We start from the raw sequence: 26,380 nt of genomic DNA on the forward strand, positions 1-26,380 counted from the left end.
CTATACCGTGATATTATCGAACGAATATAGATCCTGTGATGTTCTACATACACCACCACGCCAATGAGACCGCCGACCAGTATTCCTATGCAGACATGTTATTTCACCACACATATTCCACTCATCCCTGTAGTCTTCGTTGTTCCTGATAGTGTGTTAGTTATTCCTGTCAAGATACCAGATGCCTGTTTGTTGCGGTATCCTGGCTGAGTTCAGTCGTTTGTGGCCTATAAATGTGTGCATAAAAATGAATTTATCATTCTCTTCTCCTTTCTAAAGCATACCAACGATGACTACCTATCCATACTACCTGCTTTACTATCTGGCAATACTTTAGTGAAACCATACGTTCCTCACCTTACATTCATTCGTTGGTTTACTTATCTCCTAGCTAATTGCCTTCTTCTAATTCTCGAACAGTGGTCCGCGGTTTCGGTTACAGCTGTTGCTGGCAAGTTTGACCGTGTTCTCGGTGCTCCGGGGTAATTTTTGTGGCAGAGACACATCCAGCACCTCCTCAATCTCCTCTCCGCCGTCAACGGTCTAAACTACCTAAACCAGTAGAGCCTATCACAGAAGGCCATCTACCAGTAGGGCTGTTCTTTTGGAACGCAGCATTGCTCCCTTATTCCTACGACTGGGTATACAGTTCGAGGATCCCGTGGGGCCAAACAGCGAGTATTACTATACTATCCCGTCCACCGTTCGCTCAATTAGGCCGAAGGCTTTAGCCGGGTCAAGTTGATGCTCCACCATCCCTTCCGTGCAATCGAGGAACTACTCGAGCGAGACGGTACCCGATTTCCCTCATTCACCGCTACATACCAACATTGCATCCATATACACACTCATCCCCGTGACGTCTCCGGGGAGGATCCAGGCGAGGAGACAGAGGAGCTATTTGAGGAAGAGGATACGGTCCCCTGCGATAAGGAGAAATACAGGCCTATAGTACTAGAAAACATCGTAACAATTTCACGAAAATAATAGTCAGGAAGTTAGCGGAAAGCCTACTAAATGAACCCAATAAGTAAACTTTAACGCTATTACCACGTTAGCAACCGCTAATAAAGGAACTTACTATTTCGGAGGGATAGTAATCGCAGAAGATAAAGGAAGGGTTAAGTAGATTAGCAACCTTAAATAAGCTGATACGGCCACTTAGAACGGACTCGACTAGATACTAGATTTAGGGTCTTCCTAGTATATTTGTATAGATAGAGAGCTCTTTGTTACCTTCTAGACATATAAACCAGGAACAGCCATCGGGTAGGACTCAAGCGCCGGATAATAAGCGGTAGCTAAAGGTCATAGAGACATTATCCTACCAATCCAAACATGAGCTACGAGTTACGTGAATATAAGCCAGGAAACAGATTCAACCCGCTTAGCCTGATCAAGATACGCCAGGATCAAGGAGTCAAATGGAACCCTGACGACATGGTGATCAAATCTTAGCGGCACAACGGCCGGGACGTGATGGTGAAGACCCGGACGCACTTGGCCAGCGTGCGCCACCATTCGTTTTTCAACCGTAGAGGGTATGGGCTATCCAAACTTTTGTAATTGTAACTCTGATTCAACCTGTCTGTTCATGGCTCCTATTAATAATCTCTTGTGGCCATGAAAGCCAATCTCGATATTTCGGATCTAATACAGAGTATAATTGGGTCATAAGGCGCGAGCTTAGACCTTCCATCCACCACATCCACTCGATCTGACGAATAGATGCGCACCAATGAGCAAAGATAATGAGTGCAATCGGTGCTTCCTGGCGCAGGAGATTTAAATATTCATCCGAGACATCGAGCAGCCATCGGAAGATATCCGCGGTCTCGAGCCTCCGCATGATGCCAGGTCTTATAGCTAGGCCCAATGTTCGGGCAAGTTCATCTAAAGCCTCTTGGTAGATCGCCCGGAGTGGTGGGTCAGCCGCGCACTCCCTCCATATCATTTGCTGCAACTCCCACACATGCGGCTTGCCTTGCTCAAGGGCCTGTGGCGAGCGATGGGCAGCAGCTAGATAAGCTCCATTCGTGAAGATCGGTGCCAGCCTCCCGGTACGAAGATCCTCGCCGCCGGTACGGATAACAGTCGTTGTCCCTCGGAAAAGACGGGCCCACTCTGATAGATTGCCGCGCTCAAACAGGACCAGGAAATCGCCTTCTTCCGATGGCTTGGCGCAGGAGAACATGCACGTTAAAGAGGAGAAAATGAAAAGTGCAGAGCCGTTTTCTCGTGCGAGCGGTGAGACAAGCGGGATCATCTCTCTCACGGCGGTGCTGTGGTGCATCTGTGCGTGAGCGAGGCAGGCTGCACGTCGAGATTCGTCGGAGCGAGCTAGATGTAGCGCAGAAAATGCTAGCAAGGTGTGCAATACTGGCGGCGTTGCAAAGCCGATTCGAGGTGCTTCATTGCACCAGACAGTTTGCACAGTGGGACTGCGCGATAGTGTGTAACAGGTTGACGTTGTCCAGTGATGCAACAGTTCCAGGTCAAAAACAGCCAATGTGGAAGGGAATGGTCCTAATGAGGACAGGCTTGGTAAGACTTGGGAGACTTGTGCTAGGGCACGAGTTTTTCCAGATGTAGTGCTCTCTGGGCCAGATAGTGACACGGGTGACTCTGCTGAGTTCGCTGGTGTGGAAAGCACAGTCGAGGCACTGGTAAAGGAACAAACCACCCCGTGCTTCTCACAATTTCGGCAATGTGGCTGGTTTTCGTCACACTGATACAGAATTATAAGCTAGAGCGCAATAGGAACATTGGTGAATCTCTCACCTTGACTTTTCGCTTTTTGCATTGTAGGCACCCAGATCGCGATTTCCGGTGCGAACGGCGGCCTGGAGGCAATGTGGCCATTTCAATCACTAGCAGATACTATGAATGTATAGACCCCGCGAGGCATCTAACATGTATTGCACCATTGAGATGGAATATAGGAGGCCAATATTCCGTGGTTTTACGGAGGCGTCTCAGATGCTGGGGGCTGCGCTAGCCGAATCCGGTTAGCGCTATCATTTTGGTGGGGGCGAAGCATCCATGGGTGTATTCTTAGTATGGACCTCACGATCTTTATAATTAGAAAGAAGCATAATTAGTTATGCTGTGTATGAGCTGGAATAAATCTGACCGGCTCGAAGGACCCATATATAGAGAGAGGGATATTTCTCTGCTCAAATGAAAGAATATTCAAGTCACAGTCGTGAAGGTCATCGAAAGAAACAAAGCAGTCCACGAGAATAATAGAATAACATATACGATTTTCAAAATGATACTCAGTAAAAGACTATTAGTATTAACTATCTAGATTTAAGTATATCTATGTGTAGATATATATTTCATCGAATGATAAACCATTTCCCAAAAGGAACTTGTTCAAATTATTTCGAGTCAATCAAATCTTGAACATCTAGATCGCAGTAATGTTGATAACCATGCTGTTTTACATAATGTTGTCCGCAACCGTCTTTGACTTTTACATCTAGAGCCTGCGGCCGGACAAAACGGTCGAAGTCCCGTCCTATTACGTAGCCCCGCATCTCTGGTATGCTGCACCTCCTTGCATATGTAACGTGTCTCGATAAGACAATCCGCCCTCATAACATAGGTCGAGCACGGCTCTCCACTTGGCCTGCATGCATGACATCGGGCGCACTGCACGGTATCCTGTCTTGAACCCTGATAACTGACCGCTCTTCTTGCTCGGTCTCTTTAAATGACCGAATGAGCACATACATTCGTAGCATCAAACCCAATATCAGCGAATATCTGGCAAGATCTCCCACAGTAAGTACTTGGCACTCTGAGTAGCGCTAGCGCATACTGATCAACTCATAGATGCCTCAAGGAACTGGAAGCCTGACAAGCGACAAAGGACGAGTCCTTGGTCAATTTGAAGTTGAAGGCGCTCAGTATATTTTCGTGGGCAACTTGACTGGCTTCGGGCAGTCTTTCTCCCTTCCCAATGCCGACGTCACCTATGAGTCAGCCGACCAGTTACACAAAGAATCTGAAGAATTCGAAAAGCTGCCCATAGAAAAAGACCAGATTGAACTCAGGCTCAAGAATGGGGTTGCAATCACAGGCGGTTTTGATATGCCATTTAGCGATGGCGAGATGAAGAAAGCGATCATTGTCGGCGGTGGAGGGAAATGGTTGAAGTTGTGATTTGCTGAGTCATGACTTTTGAATATTTGAGAGAACTTGCAATGTTGGATTGAAATGAATCAGAGGATGATGAATCAAGGGGTTAGAAGTGAAACGATGTCCACTTAGCATCAGTATAGTGGACCGAGGCTATCAAACTTGGCAGTAAGGCAACAACAATCTCTTTAATTAGAACCCACAAGGTCGAACCCTGAATACGAAACGTCCTCCACTCGTGAAGATTGGCAGACGTCAACAATTCTAGAAAGCCGGCAGGGCTGTGAACGCCCCCACCTTACTGCGCCACACTCGAACCGAGCTGCCGGCATATAAACAGCCCCTCAACCCTCAGCCCGGACCATTTATGACCTGCATACAACGACCCGCAGTCTACCATGTCTTACCAACCTAACCGTGAGTGGCATTTCAAATACATTTCCAGTTTTGACAGGAGCTAACTCAGTCAATAGAACCTCCGTATGGAGGATACGCGCCCCAATACGGACAACAAGGCCCGCCTCAGGGGGGCTATCAGCAGCCCTATGGTGCCCCTCCCCCACAGGGCCACTATCCCCCGCCTCAGCAGGGACATTATCCTCCACCCCAGCAAGGCCACTACGGTGCGCCTCCTCCGCAGGGAGCTCCTTACGGCGCGCCACCTCCTCAACCCCACGGACACCATGCGCCGCCCGCGCAACCCCCATATGGCCAGCAGCCACATGGCTATGCCCCTCCCGGCCAACCACCCGTTGGATACGGCGCACCACCTCCCGGCGGCGGTTTTCCGCCCCAGGGTATTCCGTCACAACCGTCTCCCGGCTACATCCCTGGTCAACTAGCACCAGGCGAGTTCCGGCCCCAAGCAGATGCGCTTCGCAAAGCAATGAAGGGCTTCGGCACAGATGAGAAGGCTTTGATTGCAGTCCTCGCGCCACTCGATCCGCTCCAGATGGCCGCTGTCCGCGACACATACTCCAAGCACCTTGGCCGCGATCTGTTCAAGGATGTCAAGTCTGAGACCAGCGGGTACTTCGGCGATGGCCTACTTGCCGTGCTGGATGGACCGCTTATGAATGATGTCGACAACTTGCACTCGGCAATCGATGGTGCTGGCACGAAGGAGTGGTTACTCAATGAGATCCTGCTCGGCCGGTCCAATGCTGATATGAATGCTATCCGGACCGCCTATGAAATGCGACACAGGCGTTCGCTTTCTAAAGATGTCGAAGGCGATCTCTCTTTCAAGACGTCCACTCTGTTCGCCATTGTCCTTCGTGCTGCTCGCCATGAAGAGTCTACCCCTATCAACCCGCAAACCATCGAGACTGATGTTCGTTCCCTGCAAGGGAAGAACGTCACAGAGGTTTGCGCAATCTTTGCCCAGGCGTCCAATGCCGAACTCCGCGCTATCAGCCAGACTTTCGAGTCACGCTACCATATCTCTCTCGAGAAGCATATTGAGAAGGCATTCTCGGGTCATATGGAAGATGCCCTGCTTCTGATGCTCCGCACGGCTACGGATCCTGCCATGCGTGATGCTATCCTACTCGAGCAATCCATGAGCGGCATGGGCACCAAGGATGAGCGCCTTATTGTCCGTGTAGTTCGGGTCCACTGGAATCGCAATCACAAGGAGATGGTTAAGCGCGCTTATCAACACAAGTTCGGGAAGAGCTTGATTGACCGCGTCCGCGGAGAGACTTCTGGTGATTACCAGCGATTGATGGTTGCCCTTCTTGAGTAGAAGGCCTTTTCTTTTCTTTTTCTTTCCTTTTTTTATTCCTGTACATTTATGACCTTTTCCTTTGTTCATGATGGTTATATTTATTCTGAGATACCATGATCTGACATGAGGAATGTGTTACGCGAGACAGATAGTGATGTGCTACATACAGTACGAGAAGTTAAATATATTATATTCTCCTTTGGCCATCTTCGGAACCATTGTATTTGCGTAAATTAGATTAATGGTCTAGAGACCCAGATATTTACAAGTTAATAGTCCACTTCGTCCGCAGCCTTTCTCCCCAAGTTTGGAACAAAATCGGTATAGGCGCCATTGCCAAAGCAAGGAATGCCAGCAAACTATTTCCCCACCCGAGGCCAAGTTTCTCGTACATTTGCAATCCACATAAAGGAAGAAGAGCCCCAAGCAAGCTTCGCAGAACAGTGCAAGCAGCCACAGCACTTGCAGCATGCGCAAGGAAAGCATCTACCAGATATGTCTGAACACACATCAATATAACGATCATCCCGAAACCAGTAGCAGCATTCCCAATCTCGGGAACGATCCAATGGACCACTTTATCCGTCGACCATCCATAGATAAAGAGACCTGCTGGGATGGCTAATGACCCAGGTATGGTAAGGTACAAGGGAAGTCGGTCCTCGGGGATAGGTGTCTCCTTGCGCGCGAGTTTGATTTTGATTTTGCGATCACTCAACGTGCCCACGTAGGCAAGACCAAGTAACATTCCCACTCCGCTTCCCAGGAATGAGAGGCCGCTGGCGCTGGCAGAGAAACCATACTGACCCTCAAAGACAAGTGTGAATGTTGTGAAGAGGATGTAGAGGAAGCCGTAAAGAACGGCAATATAGCTGGACATTAATGCCACTATTGGGGACAGAATGAGCATTTTAGATGGACGAATGAGACTCCGTAGGAAGAGCTGTTTTGGGGGGACTCCGGTGTCCAAACGAGATTTATATGCCGTATCTCCTGTTGACTTTTGCAGTCGAGCAGCTTTCCGCTCAAGGAGGATTGGGGCATATGTCTCAGGCACGGCGAAAAAGAAGATGATCGATGCGACTCCACCCTGAAAAAATAGTTAGAAATGAGATAGACCCCTTTAACCTGATATTGTCTTTCTTACCGTAATGGAAAGAACCCAAAACACCCATCGCCAATTTGTCGCCTCGACGAGGAACCCACCCACGACGGGGCCAATGATTGGACCGAACAGGGGTCCCAGAGACCAAATAGCCATCGCTTGGCCTCGTTTCTCTCTCGGCACAAGATCTGCAATGGTACCACTACCACATGTGATGGCAGCGACACCCGCAAACCCGTCGAGGAATCGGAAAACCACCAAGGACGCCATATTGGGAGCAACCGCACTGGCGATATTGAATATCACGAACAGCACATTGCAAACATTGTAGACCCATGTGCGGCCGCTATACTCGCTGACCGGTGCGACAACCAGAGGGCCGAAGGCGAATCCTAGCACGTAAACCGAGACGACGAAAGACGAGAGGAGATTAGATGTTGTACCGAAGTCTTCGAGGACTTGTGTGATACCCGGCGCGAACATCGAAGAGGCGAGGGGACTAGCGTTGTCAGTATTTTGGTCTATACCAGAAGTATAAGTACTCACGTCAAAAAAGTGATGAAAGAAACCATCCCAATAATAGTCCATTTGCGTCCAGAACTCCAGTTCATCGGATTCTCTGGGTCCTCGCTGGCTGGCTCTTCCCAGAAGACATCATATTCGGACATATCCGCCGTGTGTTCGTTAGATTTCTCAGTTGTCAATGCGATAGATTGCGCTTCAGGATCTAGTGGTTTTGTGTCCATGTCGAGTGCACTGTGAAGACAAAGCCAGACAGATGGGCTCTTGGGCGTGCGCTGGCGGGCTTTTGAATGATTTCAAGTCTGTCATATGCAAGAGATGCATAATTGCCACGGGACTTTCCATATCCGTTCGCCTATCAAAGGGTGCATATACTAAATTAAATCCCCACGTTTTAGCCCGAGAGACTTCGGATTCGTACATCTCGTGGGGTCCATTGGCTGACGTCGGACGATCTAAACTCGGGTTCGGGTTCGGGTTCGGATTCGTATGAGGGTTTGACGTGGTGGCTGATGGGATTCGGGTTCTCATTGGCGCTAGGATGAACCAATTAAGCTTGGTCGTTGTGCTTGAAGATGGCATTATTATAGGAGTATCATTATCTACGATCAGCGTATCCACGATCAACGCGTCCCCGATCAACATGACGACCTACCTCGGTGGGTCAAGACCTGCACATATAAGAGTCAAGACCCCCATGTCGCATCGGACTCTGAAATAACCTATTAGTGAATATGAGACAGAATGGGAATCATTTTCAACGTGCAACAGGTGCTGTTAACGGGGCTCTTTACGGTATGTCATACGATGCCTTTTGACTTCTTTTCTAATGCGTTTAGGCTATACTATATCTTGCCTCTAAAGTGATCTACAATGTGTATTTTCACCCTTTGAGCCGGTTTCCGGGGCCGTTGGAACACAAAATATCACGACTACCATACGTCTACCGGTCTATTCGGGGAACCCTTCCCTTTGACATGCTCGAGATGCATCAGCAATATGGTAACATTGTCCGTATTGCTCCGGATGAGCTGGCCTTCTCCCACCCCGATGCCTGGCAAGATATTATGGGCCACCATAAAGGGAAAACTGAATTCTCAAAGGCAGATTGGTTCTACCGTGCGGTTGAAGACCAACCGTCACATGTAGTCAACGAAAGCAGAGAGCAACATGGACGTCTCCGCCGACAAATGGCTCACGGTTTCTCTGAAAAGGCAATGCGAGAGCAGGAACCAATGATTCGTGGTTATGCTGATATGTTGCTTTACCGATTACATGAGTTTTGCGAGTCTGGTAGTCCGGTGATTCTTTCTGATTGGTATAACTATACCACTTTCGATATCATTGGAGATCTGGCATTTGGTGAACCATTTGGCTGTCTTCAGGGATCAAACCTTGACGGATGGATCAAGGGGATTTTCGACGCCGGCCGGCTTGGAATTATCCTGCAAGCTCTCTCTTTCTATCCACTTGTGAAGCGGACGCTACTATCGATGGTGCCTGCTTCAATGCAAGAGGCCCACGAGAAACATAAGCAACTCACCGAACAGAAGATGATGCGTCGGATTGAAAAGGAAGAGGGTCGACCCGACTTGATTGAGGGACTTCTGAGAAAGAGAGAGGAATTGGTGAGTATTTAACTAATTTCCGTTCAGAATACAACTGACCATTGTCAGAACCTGAGCATTGAGGAACTCGTCGCAAATGCTGAAATCCTCATTATCGGTGGTTCCGAGACCACGGCCTCATTATTGAGCGGGGTCACTTACCTCCTCCTCACGAATCGCACTGCCTATCAGAAGTTGAAAGAGGAAGTGCGTACTGTGTTCCAAAGCCAGGAAGAGATCAACCTGATCTCTGTTAACATGTTGCCCTACATGCTTGCATGTCTCGACGAGGCAATGCGCATGTATCCGCCCATTGCAAACGGTCTTCCCCGTGTATGTCCTGAGGCCGGTGCGGAAGTTTTGGGCGAATATATTCCAGCAAACGTGAGTCTCATTGGCGTGAATACTACATATTGATGTCTGCTGACGGTGTTTTGAAGACTTTTGTTTCCATTCATCAATGGGCACTTTACCGGCGCGAAGAGTATTTCAAAGACCCCAACACATACCACCCAGAGAGGTTCCTGGGTGATCCATCATTTGCAGACGATCGTCGAGAGGTATTGCAACCATTCCATACTGGACCGAGAAATTGCCTTGGAAGGAAGTAAGTATTGACCTAGATGACCGCAAGTAACAGGCGATACTAACGGTGTCACTAGTCTTGCATATAGCGAGATGCGTCTAATCCTTGCCTTGATTATCTTCAACTTTGATATGGAGATTGCCGATGAAGCCAGTGATTGGATTAAACAGAGGAACTTCCTGATGTGGGAAAAGGGTCCGCTGAAGGTTCATTTGACTCGGGTATAGACTTATTTATTAGACGCAGGAAGATAGATTGAATGATGAATCCTTATTTGGCAAGTGATACTCAGTCAGGTGATCTTCCGGATACCCCCTCCCTCTACTTCTGCTCTCTCTCTCACTGGCAGCTCGTTACCTTTAACTTACCGGCAGCTTTTTAATAATATAGATATTATACCGAGGGGCCCTTTAGCGCTATCGAATACTATAGGGATTATCTATAGCTCTTAAATATACTTGCGGAGACTATTTAACTTCGATAATTCTTCTAGTTTATAGAGACTTTCGCTTATTACAATAAAATAGATTTTTCGGTAAAAGGTCTTCATAAAATTCTCTAGTAAGCTTTTATATAATACGCGGTATAATAACCTCAGAGTGACTAATTCCTAATAATCCAAATGGTTATATATCTTTAAGATTAATTCTACGGGTAAGGCTATAATAGACATTTTGGCTATATATACAACGTTTCGAGATTAAGAATAATAATAACCAAAAAGCTCGGTTTATTATCCATAGAAATAAGTAGGAATTAGGTGGCATGTACGATCTGGTATAAATTACCACACTGAAAAATGCATACTGCCGGAGAGGGCGGCGAATGGATTGAATCCGTGACCAACTGACCATTTGCAGAGGGCCCGCTCGTCTTTCTGCCTCAACTTGTCGAACTGGTCTTTTCTCTTTTTTATGAAGGTTGAAAGTCCGTCGCGTGCAGAATCACTCTGTGTTCGAGGTATTTAGAACCAGATTCTCTCAGCAGATCTCGTATGTGATTTGCGGATGTAGTCCCGCTCAGCTGGAAACCGGTCCCTGGGCCGCTTTGCCCCGGGCACTTGGTTTTCTCTAAGTGCAGGGTTCACCCACATTTGACATCTTTACAACTTCGCACCTTTAGACCCATTGACATGTCTCCAAGGACTTCACCAGTCCCCTCGTCTGGGATGGCAACACAAAGCCCGTGGTTTCTGCGTTTCCCCCCTGAATTGAGTTCATCCATTGTTTCCTTTCTCCCAAACAGAGATGTCAAGTCCTTGCGCTTGACGTGTAAAGCCCTCAGCGACATTTCACCATTCTCCTCCGCACGTGCGTTTCTTTCGGCCAACTCGTTGAATATCGAAGTTTTTCGGGCGGTAGCAGACCATCCAAAGTTTCGCCACGAAATCAGGGAGATCATCTGGGACGACGCACGGTTTATATCCGCGCCGTTGATATGGGAATCCGTACGCCCAATCATCGAACCCGAACGTATGGAAATCAACTCCAATGAGGAATGTCCCATTTGGTTCACAGAGGATTGCGCAGAGAACCGCTATATAATCAAGCATCGGAAATACCGCGACGTGGACCGACCTGATCATATTGCACGTCAATACCAGCTGGATGCCCAAATGCCGTTGAAAGCCTGCTGGAAGTATTATCAACAACTATTGGATGATCAGAGGTCTGTAATCAGATCCGAAGACGACGAAAAAGCCTTTTTGTACAGCCTAGAGCGATTCCCTCAGCTTAGAAGAGTGACTGTTACTCCTGCAGCACATGGCTGGCTGTTTACTCCGTTATACGAGACACCTATGATCCGAGCATTTCCATACGGATTCAACTATCCGATTCCGCGAGGATGGCACTATGATCCCGTTGATTCTCAGGTCGCCGAGCCGCTACTGTGGTCAGAGGTAACCGATGACTACAAAGAGCTATGGAGAGGGGCTCGAATTGTTCTTCGCCTTTTGTCACAGGTTGAGAAGCATAATGTTTCCGAGCTGAGATTCGACTCCAAGCAACTCCACACTGGACTAAACTTTTTAATTTTCGACCAGCCGTGTGAGGAATGCAATCAATTTGCGGCCATCATGAAACGTCCAGGCTTCCAGCGTCTTCATCTGTCTTTACTTACTGGCAGCAGTGGTTACTGGACAGGATTCCAAAGCGGATTATTCCGTCAAGCTGTGAGCCTGGCCAAAGAATTGACTCATCTCCATTTATCAACTACATTCAACAATGGATCTCATTTTCCAATGAGGGATCCACCTATACCTCTAAAGGAGGTTCTGCCTTTAAAGGAGTGGCCGAACCTGTCTCACTTGGGGCTCTCTAATTTCAGCATCGATACGTCGGAGTTGATTGATATACTCAAATTGGCACCATCCTCATTACGATCTCTTGACTTGGAATTTATCGAGTTCCCCTTTGATGAATTATGCTTGACTGGTCTACTAGAGAGGATGCGAGAGGATCTGGGTTGGACCGAGAGAGATCAATCACTGAAACCGACCGTCACAATCGCGATGGAAGGCCAACGCAGATGGCCGGGGAGGTTCGTGAAGCTTTCTTCACACGAGGTGGCAACCTTTCTCTATGGCTCTGGAGAGAATCCCCTGAATGGAGACAGTACAAGCAGCCCTAAAAGCGGATACGGGATAAATTATGACCTTTTCGAGGCAGAGTATACTCGGCCTAACGTCAATTTCATGGATCTTAAGAAACTGGGAATTATTTGTTAGGTATGCTACCCAGTTGATTCCGAGCCAAAGGTTTGAAGGTTTGGCTCTTCTTACTAGCCACAGCTCTCATCACGAGGAAGATACGCCGACACAGACATACTCATTCGCTTGTAAGCCCGAACAGTCGGTCTTCACGGCCGGGTTCCAGTTGTAGAAAGAAGCCACTGGAATTCCGTTTGCACTGGCAATGTCGACGCACGAATCGTCTGCGATGACCTTGTAAAACTCGTCGCACGTAGCAACCATACCCGTCTGAATAGGGTACGGCGTCGTGACGCCAGTTCCAGTGGCTGCCTTAACACCAACGCAGACATACTCATCAGGCTGGAGTCCCGAGCAGTCTGTCTTGACCGCTGGGTTCCAAGCATAGAAAGAATCCAACGATACACCGTGGGTGTCAGCAATATCATAGCACGAATCACCGGACTGAACGTCGTAAAAGGTATCACACGTGGAAACCATACCTGTCTGGATCGGCGACGGAGACGTGACACCAGATACAGAGGTGGTGGCAGTTACAGCCGAAGTGGAAGTCGACTTCACACCCACGCAAACGTACTCATTCGCCTGTAGTCCAGAGCAATCGGTTTTGACTGCTGGATTCCAGGTGTAGAACGACGCCAATGGGATCCCGTGGTCGTTGGCAATATCATAACATCCATCGTCGGCAATAACCTTGTAGAACTTATCACAGGTCGACACCATGCCAGTCTGGATTGGAGATGGCGTTGAAACCCCACTATTAGTCGGAGTTGAGCTCGTCAGTGGAATACTGCTGACGGGGCTGCTGGAGCTTGATGCCCAGCCTGGGAAGCCGGGCGGGTACCCTCCTTCGTAGGTTGAGACACAGTAGTATGTCCCGATGGACAACCCACTGCAGTCGCTTTTTACGGACGGATTCATTGCGTAGAACTCGGCGAATGAAAGGTGACGACCGGTGATGACGCTGTAGCATGTGTCATACTTGCTTTGCGATGCGTACCAGTTGGTACAGTTGGCAATCTCGCCATTGGCGCGCGGAACGGGTGTTTTGATAGCCGTGCTACTGTCTGTAAGATAAAGGGACTGGGGTCAGTGTGGGTGTATTGACCTCCTGCTAGGAGACTTACTGCTGGAGGTGGGAGTCGCGAGTTGGACACAGTAGGAGCTACTCGGCGCCATGGTACACGGATATTGAGTAAATTCAGCCTGGCCGATGGCGGTTGCTGAGGCAGATACCGCAGAGGAACTCGAAGTTTCATTTGATGCCAAAGAAGGGTTCCAGAGGATGATTTCCTAGATTCTGTTATTAGTCACAGTTGGAGAAGAGACACGGAGTAAACCAACCTCATCAGAAACATTCGATAGCCATGCTTGATTCCAGCAGTCAGCGGCTGTGTTCTCTGTAAAGTTTACACCGGAGAACCATATGTATCTTAAACTAAGGTCAGAGCTCATCCACTAATTCCCTGAGATGCTGTAACTTACTCAGTGCAGTCTGTGCGGGTTCCATTTGCAAGAGGGATAATCGGACTGGACCCGGTTGGCCAGACCATTGGAGGTTGGCTAGGTAGCGAGGTTGAAGGGGTTTCATCAAACGGCACTGTAGAGGTCGACGACTCTCCGTAGCCTGAGTAAGTCGCAATATACCCCACCGGTTGCACGCAGTAGTAGGTGTCAGCCAGAAGATTTGTGCAGTTCTGGAAGAGTTCCGGATTCAGGAAAAGGCTACCACCGTTAGCTTTGATCTTCTCAACCAGAAAAAGATAGGTCGCCCACAGATTGTTTCGAGAAATGCTGAATTTGTCCGTCATAGTCGTGCAAGTCTCGTTTGCGGCAACTTTGTAATATTGACCACAGCGAGAGTTCGTGCCGTCTCCAGTAGGCGAAGGGACGGCACTAAAATTGTTATCATGCGGGCGATACAATTGATCCATTGTGGTCATTTACGCTGTAGTAGTCACAATAGTCGTCATGCCTCCGAGGCCATAGTTTCCCACTGGGTTGCTCACGCAGATGGTAGTGTTCACCAGGCTTCCGAGATTGCTGTGCATCCTTTAATTAGTATAGGTCTGCCATCAAATGGGCGTCACCACATACGAGCAGGTAGAATCGATTTAAGAGTTCCAAGCGAGAAGCTGGGCCCAAGTCACATCTTGCGACTTTCCGATGCCAGTGCAAGTATCACCGGTCCCCACAGTGTAAGTTGTACAGTTTGAGCTTGCGCGGGGGAGGATATCAAACAGGGAGGCCTCCACGGTAGCTAAAAAAGAGAATGTAATAAGCAGAGCCTTCATGATCGCTAGAACAGTCCGATCACGAGAGAGAAAAGGGGAAGAAAAATGAATGACAGACACCCTGTGAAGTGAGAAACTTCCAAGACTAAAGAGATGACTTGAATTGCGGGATGGTCAACTACATAGGCAAACCAAACTCGATAGCTGCACTCTTTGTGCCAGTCTTGATACAGAGTAGTCTTGCGAAAATTAGCACTGTAGTTCCGTTTTGCGTTTGAGACGCCTATGGGGCTCATTTCCTTGTACTGACTAGTATGCCTCGTATTCCGCTGTTCCCGAATACGTCCACATTTTTCACCTTCGAAGCGATGCAATCGCCCTTGCTCAGAGTGACACTAGTGGCTGTGGCTTCGTTTTCTCAAGGGAGATGATAGAGTTTGGCTACTGTCTAGCCCGTCCATCTCTCTCAATCACCTCTTGCACCCGCATAGCGAGACTGTTACTTGGAAACTTCACCCCTATCTCACCGATTTTCTTCGACGCTTCGCGCACGTTCAACGGCGCCGGAATATTCCCCGCCTCTACTCCGTACCACTCCCGAGTCCCAACTTCCTAAGCCGATTAGAGAAGCACACTCGGCCACCTGCTCAATTCCCCCTATACAGAAACTATACGCGAATACTTCAACAACGGGGCCTACCGAATCGAGCAGGGTCTGCCCGTAAGGGGGCTCACCTGGTCTCAGGGTCGAAGTGTTCTAGGGCGATGAAACGATGAAAATAATTAAGGTAATTGATTATCCATATTAAGTCCTGCTTGTACAATGGAAATCCCACACACCTCACCTCTTCCTCTTCCTCTATGGCACATATCAGTCATAGCATCATGCACGCCACATCGAACCAAAAAACAAGTAGAAGCAAAACAAATGGAGCCATGAGCGTAAGCCACAGAGCCCATGTCTTCCAAACGCTCAAAAACAATCAAATTTCATCAAGGCATATATATGGGTATTTTTCCAGCGTAGAGTATCAGTCAATCATGGATCTCATAAAAAAAAAAAAAAACAAGCAGAAAAGGAAATGAAAATGAAGAAGAAGAAGAAGAAGAAGAAGAAACAGTAAAAGTAAAAGTAAAAACATATGTAGTTCCACTACACACTTGCTGTGCGTCGCGGAACTTGACTGGGCTTCTGCGCGTACGCAATGAACATACGGAACCCGGTGCCACGCTTCTGGCACTCGCGAAGCACCTTCCGGTCATTCCAAATACTCGGACCGGCATTTCCAATCGAGGCAATAGGATCCTCGTAGCATTTCGAATACCACCAGCGTCCGACGCGGGCAACGATCTTAGCGATTGATTCATCGTTTGCCGGCGAAGGGGAAGGATCGGAGAGCAAATCGCCGAGAGAGATATTCGCGTCATTTGAGGGGGGTCTCGAGACAGTTTTCGTATTTTGGCCACCACCCGCAGATGTGACGGATATGGTGGGTAGCGAGAATGCAGTGGAAGAGGGAGCCACTGAAATGGAGTGGGCTGATGAGCTGGAGTCGGAGGATCGGAGCACCATGCCTGCGACTGGAATTCGAACCATGCAGCGACGGAGACTGTCGAAGCCTTGCGCGCCGAGCTCGCGTTGTACGCTGTCGCTGGTTGGTTTCAGGCTGAGGGATGAGTCTGAGAGGCAGGTCATCTCTTTGAGTTGACGGATAGCTTTGCGCGTGTGAGGTCCCATATTGACCATGTCGCGGTCTAGGAGGCTCATTTCTAGATACCCTCCTGTGCGGAGAACACGTTTGCATTCTTGAATGATGTTGCCTTGGACTGTCTCGGAGCAGACAGCGGGAAATCGTAGTACCGCGACTGTGAAGTAGTCCTTTGGGAAGGGGAGAGGGTTGTCCAGCCCGGCGTGATACACAATGTGGTGGTTGGTAGGAGGCTCCCATGCAGCGGGGTGGGGAGGGGCTGCGGATACAGGACGTCCACCCAGGCTGTATACCTCGGCATCAGGGTATGTCAAGGAACAGTAAAAGGACCAGTCATCATTTCCCAGTCCATCAATCACAAGAATTCGCCCTTGTCCTCCGGCTTTGACGTGATTATGCGCCGGGCTGAAAAGAACTCGACCGAAGGACAGCCAGCGACTAGTCATGAGCGAAGCAGAACGCATGTTAGTTCGTGTCACTGCATCCCACTCACGCTCGGAAGATGCGGCTTCTTGTTCTCGGTGGAACTTTGGTCTGGGGGAAGGAACGGCAGCGAGGGAGTTAAGAAATGTAGACTGCTTCTCGGTAGGAGCGGCAGCCTGTTGCGTCTTCTCCTCATTTGAGCCTCTATGTCCAGCAACAAGATCACTGTAAGACGGTTGAGACGAAGGAGCGGTCGAAGATTGCAAAGCAGAGACAATCTGAGAACGACGAAGATGAACAGAGCTGCCACTCGAGCGGACTGAATTGCCACTAGGTACTGATTGGGGATTATTGGCATTACTCAATTCGTCCTGAAGAGCCCTGCTTGCCATCGTTGCAAGCTCAAACCTGTCCTCTTCTTCGGTCTTTTCCGACTCCTCAGGCTTTGGTTGATCTGGCGACAGAACGTGGTCAATAAGATCATCATACTCGTTCCACACCTCGTCATCGGTCGGCGGAGAACCTGCAATCGGGGGCACGGCTGTAACTGCAGCCAGAGCTCCAGAGCTATCTGACGAGGTTGAGCCTTTCTTCGGCGGAAATTGAAGAAACTCATAGGTTGTGAATGGCCCAGCAAGGAATTCCAAAGCGCTAGTCTCCTCGGAAGCGCTAAAAGTCGGGTTGAACCCATGGCCCCAGTCTGAAGATTCGCTTGGACCAATCCCCAAATTCAATGGAACATTGGCGACAAGTGGAGATTGGTATGAGCTTTCTGTCGTTGGAACCGTGAGGGAAGCCGATTCGGCAACACTGAACGGACGCGAGAATGACTGCATGGCGGGTTGGTGATTTCTATCGCGCCGCGATACTACCTGTGGGATCCGACCGACAGAAGCCAAGCGCGGACGTTGTTCAGGTAGTGTTTCAGGCTCCGGGGCCATAAGGTTGCGATTGAACATGGCAGTTCTCGGTGATGGGCGATCATCATTTTGAAACTCACCGTGCATCTTTGGTGGAGATGGCAATAAAATTGACGGCTTTCTTTTTCTGATGCTCAAGCCTCTTGGAACTTCCACGGGCTGGAAACCTTTTTCTTCCTCTGTTGGTGGTGAGTCTTCGATGTTGTTGATGATTTCCTCGAGCTCGTCCGAATCAGCATCCACCAAGGCGTAATGGGCCACGGGCCGACGGTTGAGAACAGGGGAGATTGCTGCATGAAGTTTCGCGGTTTGGGATGAGGTCGCTGGAGGAATTGAGTCCTTCTGTTCGTTGGCACGGTTCTTCTGGAAGAAGTTCCACACGGATGTCTTTCCTTTCTTGGGGTGTTGCTTCTCAACCTGCTCGGGCTTGGGGATTTGTTCAGCGGGCGTTTGTGTACGCTTCGGTTGCTGTGAGGTGGCACTGCTTGGCTCGTGGCTAGGGAGCGACGTATTTGTGATAGCCGCCTGGGGGTTCTCAAACATGCCATGTCTCTTTCCTCTTGGAACGGGCATGCGTGACTTTGATGCGTTTGAACGATCACTCACGTTAGATTGGGATTCGGAGCCCCTGCTTCCCATTGATCTGGCGCCATTAGAATAACTCGGCATAATGGTCTCACCAAATGTCCCCGTAGTCGCGAGGGATTCGGTAGACTGGCCAGTCGAGTATGATAGCAGAGTTTGCCGCGGCAGGTTCGAAGTGGACGCAACGCTTATGCTGCTGAAACTCTGCTCGCTTTGTGTTCGTGACAAAGATGCGCCGTCTAGTCCACCACCGTTGATAATGACAGGCTCCAGGCGGCTCATTAGAAAGTCGTCGATTTCCAACTCCGGGCGACTCGATTGACTCCATTTGCTGGCGGCACTCCGTGTCGTGCTTGTTGATCTGGTTCTCGTCCCACTGCTGCTACTGCCGCTTGCTTTGCGGCCGCGCTGTCCATATTTTCCATAGCCCTCATGGCCTGTCCCCGCGGCTGGACCTTTGCGAGTAGCTCGACCTTGCTCCGCCAAATTCTCTGGCATATCCGGCTTAGACTTCTTTGTGAACAGACCGAACCGTTTTTGCGTTGGAATTTGCTTGGAGTCCGGCTTTTCTTTGGGGGTCTCCTTGGTCAGTGTTCGAGGTGTCTTTTTCGAGAGTACGGGAGATCCGCCTTCCCGAGAAGGGGCTTCAGAGATGCTTCTTGATTGCAGCGAGTCAATCGATGCAGCGGCAAACTGGTTGGGAGCCGGGTGTGGCTGTTGGGTCGCCAGAATCTTTTCGATCGACTCGCGTCTTGTGTGGCCCGTTGTTCTGAGATACCGTAGGTTGCTTTGAACAATCGGTGATGTTTCAAGCTCTAAGCGATGCGTTCCATCTCTGCTCGGTCGTGGTGGAGTTTGTGGTGTCTCCGCATTCCGTGAGGGGGAATATTCCATAATCCCTTGTGGGTCAAACAAACGCCTCTCGGCTTCCTCCACTTCCTTCCGAGCCTGTTCAACGTCGATATCCGGAGCTTTTGGAGGGCTGAAATTGACGGATGACTTTCTTGGCGGCGGACTGCGGGGCGGGCCTCGGGGAACTGTAGAGGGAGATTTAGACGATGGCACTCTCTGGCCATTGCCAGTCCCAATTGAGCTTGCACCAGAGGGCTTTGTAGGAAGTACCCGTTTTTGAGTCTTGAGCTCCGGCCTTTCTTGCTGGGTGGTTTCACGTGCCGGTGAAGGAGAGAAGACAGGCAATCTTGTTTGCGACGTGCTCGGTTGTCTCAGACGACCAATCTTTGTAATACCGGGGGAATATGATGATAATGATGTTGGGGTAGACCCCCGACTCCAAATACTGGGAGATTCCGAGTATCTTGTCGAGGGGCTACTTGACAGTAAGAAGGGGGTAGGAGGTGCGGGCAAGTTTTGCGTATCGAGTGTCGTTCGAAGGCTTGCCAACTCTTCCGGACCATTGAACCTAGACCCCACCGAGTTAATCGCCAGATTACTCTCATTCTTGTGGTTCGGTTTGTAAGAGGAAGTTGATTGCCCTAAAAGTGAGGTTGACGAATTTCCGTGTCCTGACACATTGTTCATAACGAGAGAATGAGGCTCTTGCGGAATGACAAGGCTAAGCTTCTCCGAGTGCAATTGCTCCACATGTTTCCCTATTGTCGGTGCCCTCCTTCGTAGAACATTCCGTGCTCGTTTTGGCGGGGGCAATTGTTGGCCAGCAACGAAAAGCGATGTTCTGTTAATCTCCGGGCTCGAAAGCGTCGAGTGAATCGGCTGGGTGGGATTCTGAGGAGAGGAAGCAGACACTGGCGTATTTGGGGATGTTGTGCTACCAATACTGGGGCGTGGAAGCATGGACAGGCGATTTCCGCGACTGGTAGATCGCTTGATAGCTGACGGCGCTGGTACTGGGCCAATACCTTCAGCATCCGAGAATGACGAGCTTCTGCTCATAGGGGTGTGATTGGCTGGTCTCGCAATTTGAGATCTTGGAGGTCGGCCATAGGCACCAGCATTGGAACGCGATAAGTTTGAAGAAGAAGCATTGTATGGCATGTGATGGGCAGAACTGTACGACATGGCGTACAGATGAGTAAAGTTCCCGGCTCCAATCCAAGGACAAATGATTAAACGGTGGGTACATGTACTTCGTTATAGTAACCATCACGCCGTTATAGGGGTATATTGCTGTCTGATTTAATCAGCTCTCTTCAATTTCGTCAAATTCAGCGTATAAGCTCACGGCATCTGAGTCACGTCAAACGAAAATATCAATATTGATGGGCGCCTGGCGCTCGACAGTGGGGGTATAGAATTAAATAAAAAATAGAAGAAATTCGTAAAAAAAAAGGAAAAGGGTATCTCAAAGTCGCACAACTAAAAATCAAGTGTCAATATGTCAAGAATCATAAAAAGAAAACCACATGGACTCACAGACGTCAGTAGATAAACGAGAAAAGTCCACTGTGGATCGAAGCCTTAAAGTTGCAGCTGCTTCGCCACAGTCTGCAGCAATGTGGCGTTCGATTTCAGGGTTGTTCACCAGCGCTGGCCACGTCAGAGATAAAATCCGACTGAAGTATGTAAAAATAAATGTCAAAAGATTCAAGACAGGAATTTCCGAGATGCCGGAGATTTATGTGACTGGGGTTGCCGCTCCAATGTGGGGGAAAAAGCCTTGAAACCGGAATGCCCATGTACATAGTAAGAACGTAGGGATCTCATTGGTACGAAAGTAATGTGACTACTGTGATAAGACGGGAAGAAGTCAAGACTGCGAAGACCTGGAGCCTGTCAGAAGGACTAGCACGTTGCGAAAGGTGGTGCTTCTGAAGCGACGACGGTCCCCATCGCAAAGTCAAAAGGGAGTTCTACAAATAACCGGGGGGATCCCCCAGTGGCCGGATCAAGAAGATTGCGCGCACGGAAGCCCACATGAGGTGAAGACCGGTCCACTCGAGGGTTCTCCCCTAGCAGGGACTTGTCGTTGGCTGCTTTGCTTAGACGGTATGGGCTCGCGGCGGCAAACAGGGTACCGGGCCAGACACAACGTGACAGGGCAGTGGTACAATCCGTGGCGTATGGGCTTTTCGTCATGCATGGCTTGAGCGTTAAGAAAAAAAAACCCCTACAAATCGTGACTCGTTCGCGATGTCAGATCAGCTGATAGACTCAAGCTGAGTATCTGCACAGTCGGAACTGTACATGGATTGACCAGGCTTTATCGCGTCTCCCTCGCCTCCTCCACAGCACATTCGGAGACGCCGAACAAGTCAATCCTAAATAATGAAATGATCGACGCGGTGATTTTGATTTTCGTTCTTTTTAATTTTGGCGGTTTGCAACTCCAGCCTTTCCCGCTATTCGGAGAATTTCCCAACGTGGTTTCAAGGGACCATGCATATGCGGATAGACGTAAGGGTGACCCTAAAATGCTTCATATTTTCCGAAACAGTCTTATATATTCCCGATCCGATATGTCTGATATCGTATATTACTCTGAGACATACCTTTCCAACGGCCGTAGATATCAATAGTTTGGTACAGAGGCCCGTCCCGAACCTTTCGGGGACCATTCCAAGGTTCAAGGATGAAAGCAAGCGAAGGGACTTAAAGTTGGGTCTAGCGTCTAGACTTGTACAACTCGAAGAGCCAGTGACTGTCCGTAAAGAGACAATTTCGTCTATAGACCGGGTTCGATACTCGAGCCGTGGAGCCTCGAGACTGTGGAGCCCGCTAGTCACTGGGCTGTGATGGCCCACTGTATCATGGAGCAATGAACAAGCCCTGGACGAAAATCAAATGTTAGCTCCAAGCCACCGTCTAAAAAAAAAGCCAGCTGTCGGTTGTCATTCGCGGGGAGGACACTGCTCTAAGTGGGGAGGGCGTTAACTTGGGCAATAAGAACAGCGAATGATCACGAACGAGAAATGAGTCAGGAATGGCATTGACCAGTGTGTGTTGTATATTGCAAATGTGATATTGTATGATGTACCGAATACTCCATACTTGATGCATTTGATGTCCCGCAATCACGGTCTGGTCCATCCTCGTCTAATGACTGGCCATAGCCATGCTGCAGGAACAAGCGCCTAATGCACCCTTCAGCTGACTTCGCACGCAGTCACCGGGAATTTGTACGAAGTACGGAGTAGTCTCCGGGGAATTATTCCTGGCGGCAAGAAAAGTTAAGATTGAGTTTTCTCCGAGGTCAGTGCTTGGATATGGGAATGGAGAGGTTGAGAATTCTCCATACAAGTGAATCGCCTACATACGGACATGGCTACTTTCGCTCTACAAACCAGAAAACCCACACTTGTACATTTTCATTTTGAGATCCACATATATTAAAACAAATAGAATGGAATGATTGACCCTGAAATTGCCCGGTAGCTTATCAACACACAAACGCCGATGATGAAAGAAGAGATGGGACCGAAGCCCAAGTCAAAGACCAGACAAAGCAAATATTGGAAACACTCAAGCGGCAGCTGCAAATCGCTTCTTGCGAGCCTCCATGGCCGCATTATCCTTCTCACTCCATGACTTCTGCGCAGTGTTCGCACCGGCATTAGGCTTCTTTACGCCCGCATTGGTCCTGTTACCACCATCAGCGCGGTCACCGCGGTCAGCACGGTCGCCACGGTCGCGGTTGCGGTTTCCATCCCCACGTTGACGATTTCGGTTGCGTCCAGTATCACGTCTCTTTCCTCCACGGCCACCCTGCTCGTTGCGGTTGTCGCTGCGGTTTTCGTTACGTCTCTTGCGGGAGCGCTCATCAGGAAGTGCCTGGTCGAGACGGCTTAAACCCGCAGCTGGAGTAGTATCAGCCTCGGCACCCGTACCGAACCGCTTAGCGCGTTCCAGCTGCTTCGTAGCCTCCTTCAATGCTGTGTCGTCATCCTCAACAATGCCAAACTTCTGCGCGCGAGCCTTGCGCTTCTCCAGCTCTGCCTCCAAATCGGTCTGGGGCAGTCCTCGTGTGTAATCGACGGCAGGCTTCTGTTCGACCGCGGCTTCGGGCTGAGTGGCTGGTTCAGCAACGGCGCCGGTCGCCTCGACCTTCAAGTCGTCGGTGGTAGCGGGATTTTCGTCGAGCTGCTGGTTGGGGACAGCAACGGGGTTGGAAACTGCGCCCTGGCCACCAGCGGCAATCGCAGCTGCGCCGGTTTCTGTGGATGGCTCGATAACCGTCTCTGCAGGTTCGTCGTCCCAGTCAATGACGTCCTCGGGCGCGTCAGTCTTGGCTGCGGCAGGAGCTGCGGCAGGAGCGTCGGATGGCTTGCTCTCGTCATCTTCCTGGAGGCGCGAGACCATGTCGGCCTTCTTTCCAGTGTGTGGGAGAGAGCGAGTCTTAAGGATCTCGACCAACTCGGCGTTGGTCTTCTTGCTGTAGTCCGTGGCCATTTTGCGATCGGAAATAGGTAGGCTGCAATTGGTGAGAGGGAGAGGGTAGAAGCAGAAGTGATTGTGATAATGATCGAATCTTGGATATTCACTGCAAACCAAATCTTATAGGGGATAAACAAAGGAATGAAAGTTGAAGTGCTGAAAAAAGACGCTCAGAGACGCGATCTCACCCAGTGGAGGTCCCCAGGTGCAAGTACAACAATTACATAATCGAATTAGAATGATCCCATTGGCCACGTGGGCACCACGCAACAAAGCCAGATCCAGACGCCGACTTGTTTAATTCTCGAGATTATTCTTATATTCAACAACCTATATTCTTCAAAAGAGTACGATATCCGGACTACCGAGGCAGCTAGATGGTGCGGCATCCTTAGAAATCTAGACGATGTTTACGTCCACAGGTTGTACACGATATATATATCTAGCGATAGCATAATATCGAGGGATCGGCGCTGAATACCTATGTGGAAGTACTGAAAGCTCTAGGTGAACATATAATTGAGACTCGGAGCTAAGGACCAATGCAATATGATGCCTCTTCAATGTACGCTCGAGCTTTGCAAAATCTATTTTCATTGCCAGCTAGGGTGCTTCATGCAGCGATCAATACGCCACACTGCAAGGCTGTTGGAGTCAAGCTGGGGATTCAGGCGAAGGCAAAGAGCTCGTCGAGAATTTAACAGGCGCTTTAATCCCCGAATCAGAGGCTGACAGATGTACAACGTACGATGAACCACGACAGCTTGTTGGGATTAGGGATCTGCATGCACTGCGCCACAAGAGAAGCAGGCTACTCCGTACATCACACGCCACATTGTTTCCTCAGACGTCGCATGAGCTATGGGCTCCTACCATACCGTTCTAGGGTTGTTATCAAGATACGGAGTACAAATTAGACGAAAAGCACACGATAGTTCAATTCGTTCAATCGATCAAAGGAAGGATGAAACAGAAACCCAACCCTGCCAAGGATACTCCCGTGACCAGTAAAAGTTGTGTCGGTTGTTGCAAGCTCTTCCGCCCTCAAGTATGTCTCAAATTTCAACATCCTTCCGCTCCAGTCGCTCTAGGAATCGGTCTTTTATCCTGTCGAGTCGACTCAAGATATACTGCCTGTTCTGCCACCCCAACGAGAGTCGTAGAAGCTTGTCACCACTAAGATAGACACGTTGCCAGTCCATAGCATCCACTGCTGGGAATTCATCACTGCGTAGACAGTTGTCATCAATGAATCGACGTCTCCAGTAGCTGTTCGGGATCATTGGATGCCAATTCGGAAACACTAAAAGCAGGGCGTGGATGTCCTCGTGATTGTCCAAATGATCTGCGATATTCAAGATGAGTTCTGTCGGAAGAAACACATCCCTGGTCTTGAACCTAGCTTGGGATCGTCGGGACATTGGATGTGTGGGTATGGAGGGTTGTGATCTTGGCTCAAATCCCATCTTCCTCTGCATGGTGTACTTGGTTGTGTATTTGGTGATCACGTCGTTTAAGCAGGGGTCATTCAAAGGATCTGCGCCGCGAAATTCAGGAGGCATATGACTTGGACGCGCATCATCCTTGGCACGAAATTTCTGAGGATTTAGGTACAAGCCTGATGCTAAACTGTCCAATAACTTGAACCATTCTAGCCACAGAGGGTATGTACCTGTTGGATCAAGCAATGGCCTTATGACATCGTATGGATCACACATTGCGTGGAGGAAGATATCCATATTCTTCTTGATTAAGTCGATGTCGAGCATTCGAGTCATGAGCTTCCAGCATCGTTCGTGCATAGGAAATGCTACTGAATATGCCAGCTCCGAGACGAAGTTTGGATTTGGAAAGGCGTGCTGACTATCGCTTTGGTGATTGCACAAAATCATGTCGTTCTCATTATGTGGGAGGCTTATTTGATGCGTCGGCTGAAGCTCGCCAACACCAGAGAGATGGAATGAGGATACATCGTCGTACATCGTAAAGAACACTGAAACAACGCTCAAAGTTAGAACAAATCGTTCAACCCAGGATGTTAGAGAAACACTTACAAGCTCGGAGCATGCAAGACCATGTCCACATCTCATCGAAGTGTACGTCGTCCATATCTGTTGATCTTCCGTGGATCCACGGACCATCCGAGAAACCCTCAGCGTCTTTCGGTGAATTGCGATATATGAGCTCAGCAATATCAGTGGTCGAAAAGCTGTAAATATTCTCATTGCATAGATTGCAGGCAATATGTTGATGTAGATTAATTGGCCCTGGAGGGATGGTTGACACTGGAGGGAGGGCTAGATGTCTTCTTCTCCGTCCTCCCCATCCCCCTCCCCCTCCTCCCCGTCCTCGATGTCCTCGCAGTCTTCGACGGGATCTTTGACGGGACATGCTGCTTGTATCTGGATACTCTTTATCCAGAGAGTAAGGCTGATACTTGATAATCACAAAGGTTCCTTCACGGTGTAGAAAGGGGATGAGGAAAACAGAGATGAGATAAGAATGAGGGTATAGATTACAGAGATAGAGAGAGATGGAGAGAGGTAGGGAGAGGCCGGCAGATAGAAGGATGTCACCTGCAAATTCCTGAGGCAGTTACCTTAGCTTGAGCCTCTTGACAGCTTTGATGGAAATTGACAGATTATAACAAACAAGTATGCAGTTCTTCTCCTTTCAAGATTTCTATTATTGCGATGCTACGACAACTTACAGTAGGGCCCAGGACATGGAGGATCCCGCCAAAGACATACATATG

General features: G+C 49.2%; 12 protein-coding genes across 12 annotated transcripts; 4 read left to right on the plus strand and 8 right to left on the minus strand.

Annotated features, from left to right (window-relative positions):
- Positions 1-1,579: 1,579 nt before the first annotated feature.
- N7518_004540 (Zn(II)2Cys6 transcription factor domain-containing protein) lies at positions 1,580-2,862 on the minus strand (the record flags this gene model as incomplete). Its single annotated transcript, XM_057185467.1, has 2 exons — positions 1,580-2,728; positions 2,782-2,862. The coding sequence occupies 2 exons, from the start codon at positions 2,860-2,862 to the stop codon at positions 1,580-1,582; spliced, it is 1,230 nt and encodes a 409-aa protein (XP_057042237.1).
- Positions 2,863-3,840: 978 nt separating this feature from the next.
- On the plus strand, positions 3,841-4,170 carry N7518_004541 (uncharacterized protein; the record flags this gene model as incomplete). Its single annotated transcript, XM_057185468.1, has 1 exon — positions 3,841-4,170. The coding sequence occupies one exon, from the start codon at positions 3,841-3,843 to the stop codon at positions 4,168-4,170; it is 330 nt and encodes a 109-aa protein (XP_057042238.1).
- Positions 4,171-4,544: 374 nt separating this feature from the next.
- Positions 4,545-5,893, plus strand: N7518_004542 (annexin; the record flags this gene model as incomplete). The annotated part of the gene is made up of 2 exons (XM_057185469.1): positions 4,545-4,563; positions 4,620-5,893. The coding sequence occupies 2 exons, from the start codon at positions 4,545-4,547 to the stop codon at positions 5,891-5,893; spliced, it is 1,293 nt and encodes a 430-aa protein (XP_057042239.1).
- Positions 5,894-6,137: 244 nt separating this feature from the next.
- N7518_004543 (MFS transporter) lies at positions 6,138-7,726 on the minus strand (the record flags this gene model as incomplete). The annotated part of the gene is made up of 3 exons (XM_057185470.1): positions 6,138-6,965; positions 7,023-7,479; positions 7,527-7,726. The coding sequence occupies 3 exons, from the start codon at positions 7,724-7,726 to the stop codon at positions 6,138-6,140; spliced, it is 1,485 nt and encodes a 494-aa protein (XP_057042240.1).
- Positions 7,727-8,246: 520 nt separating this feature from the next.
- N7518_004544 (cytochrome P450) lies at positions 8,247-9,922 on the plus strand (the record flags this gene model as incomplete). Its single annotated transcript, XM_057185471.1, has 5 exons — positions 8,247-8,297; positions 8,342-9,130; positions 9,179-9,493; positions 9,550-9,716; positions 9,772-9,922. The coding sequence occupies 5 exons, from the start codon at positions 8,247-8,249 to the stop codon at positions 9,920-9,922; spliced, it is 1,473 nt and encodes a 490-aa protein (XP_057042241.1).
- A 905-nt stretch (positions 9,923-10,827) lies between these two features.
- On the plus strand, positions 10,828-12,423 carry N7518_004545 (uncharacterized protein; the record flags this gene model as incomplete). The annotated part of the gene is made up of 1 exon (XM_057185472.1): positions 10,828-12,423. One exon carries the CDS (start codon positions 10,828-10,830, stop codon positions 12,421-12,423), a length of 1,596 nt encoding a protein of 531 aa, XP_057042242.1.
- A 69-nt stretch (positions 12,424-12,492) lies between these two features.
- Positions 12,493-13,584, minus strand: N7518_004546 (LysM peptidoglycan-binding domain-containing protein; the record flags this gene model as incomplete). The annotated part of the gene is made up of 2 exons (XM_057185473.1): positions 12,493-13,472; positions 13,533-13,584. The coding sequence occupies 2 exons, from the start codon at positions 13,582-13,584 to the stop codon at positions 12,493-12,495; spliced, it is 1,032 nt and encodes a 343-aa protein (XP_057042243.1).
- A 302-nt stretch (positions 13,585-13,886) lies between these two features.
- On the minus strand, positions 13,887-14,339 carry N7518_004547 (uncharacterized protein; the record flags this gene model as incomplete). The annotated part of the gene is made up of 1 exon (XM_057185474.1): positions 13,887-14,339. One exon carries the CDS (start codon positions 14,337-14,339, stop codon positions 13,887-13,889), a length of 453 nt encoding a protein of 150 aa, XP_057042244.1.
- A 1,453-nt stretch (positions 14,340-15,792) lies between these two features.
- On the minus strand, positions 15,793-20,313 carry N7518_004548 (uncharacterized protein; the record flags this gene model as incomplete). The annotated part of the gene is made up of 1 exon (XM_057185475.1): positions 15,793-20,313. One exon carries the CDS (start codon positions 20,311-20,313, stop codon positions 15,793-15,795), a length of 4,521 nt encoding a protein of 1,506 aa, XP_057042245.1.
- A 723-nt stretch (positions 20,314-21,036) lies between these two features.
- Positions 21,037-21,330, minus strand: N7518_004549 (uncharacterized protein; the record flags this gene model as incomplete). The annotated part of the gene is made up of 1 exon (XM_057185476.1): positions 21,037-21,330. The coding sequence occupies one exon, from the start codon at positions 21,328-21,330 to the stop codon at positions 21,037-21,039; it is 294 nt and encodes a 97-aa protein (XP_057042246.1).
- Positions 21,331-22,713: 1,383 nt separating this feature from the next.
- N7518_004550 (SAP domain-containing protein) lies at positions 22,714-23,640 on the minus strand (the record flags this gene model as incomplete). Its single annotated transcript, XM_057185477.1, has 1 exon — positions 22,714-23,640. One exon carries the CDS (start codon positions 23,638-23,640, stop codon positions 22,714-22,716), a length of 927 nt encoding a protein of 308 aa, XP_057042247.1.
- A 1,040-nt stretch (positions 23,641-24,680) lies between these two features.
- N7518_004551 (uncharacterized protein) lies at positions 24,681-25,734 on the minus strand (the record flags this gene model as incomplete). Its single annotated transcript, XM_057185478.1, has 2 exons — positions 24,681-25,618; positions 25,680-25,734. 2 exons carry the CDS (start codon positions 25,732-25,734, stop codon positions 24,681-24,683), a joined length of 993 nt encoding a protein of 330 aa, XP_057042248.1.
- Between the last annotated feature and the right edge of the window lie 646 nt (positions 25,735-26,380).

This window comes from Penicillium psychrosexuale (assembly GCF_028828465.1).
Source record: "Penicillium psychrosexuale strain IBT 29551 chromosome Unknown utg000003l, whole genome shotgun sequence".
Taxonomy (NCBI): domain Eukaryota; kingdom Fungi; phylum Ascomycota; class Eurotiomycetes; order Eurotiales; family Aspergillaceae; genus Penicillium; species Penicillium psychrosexuale.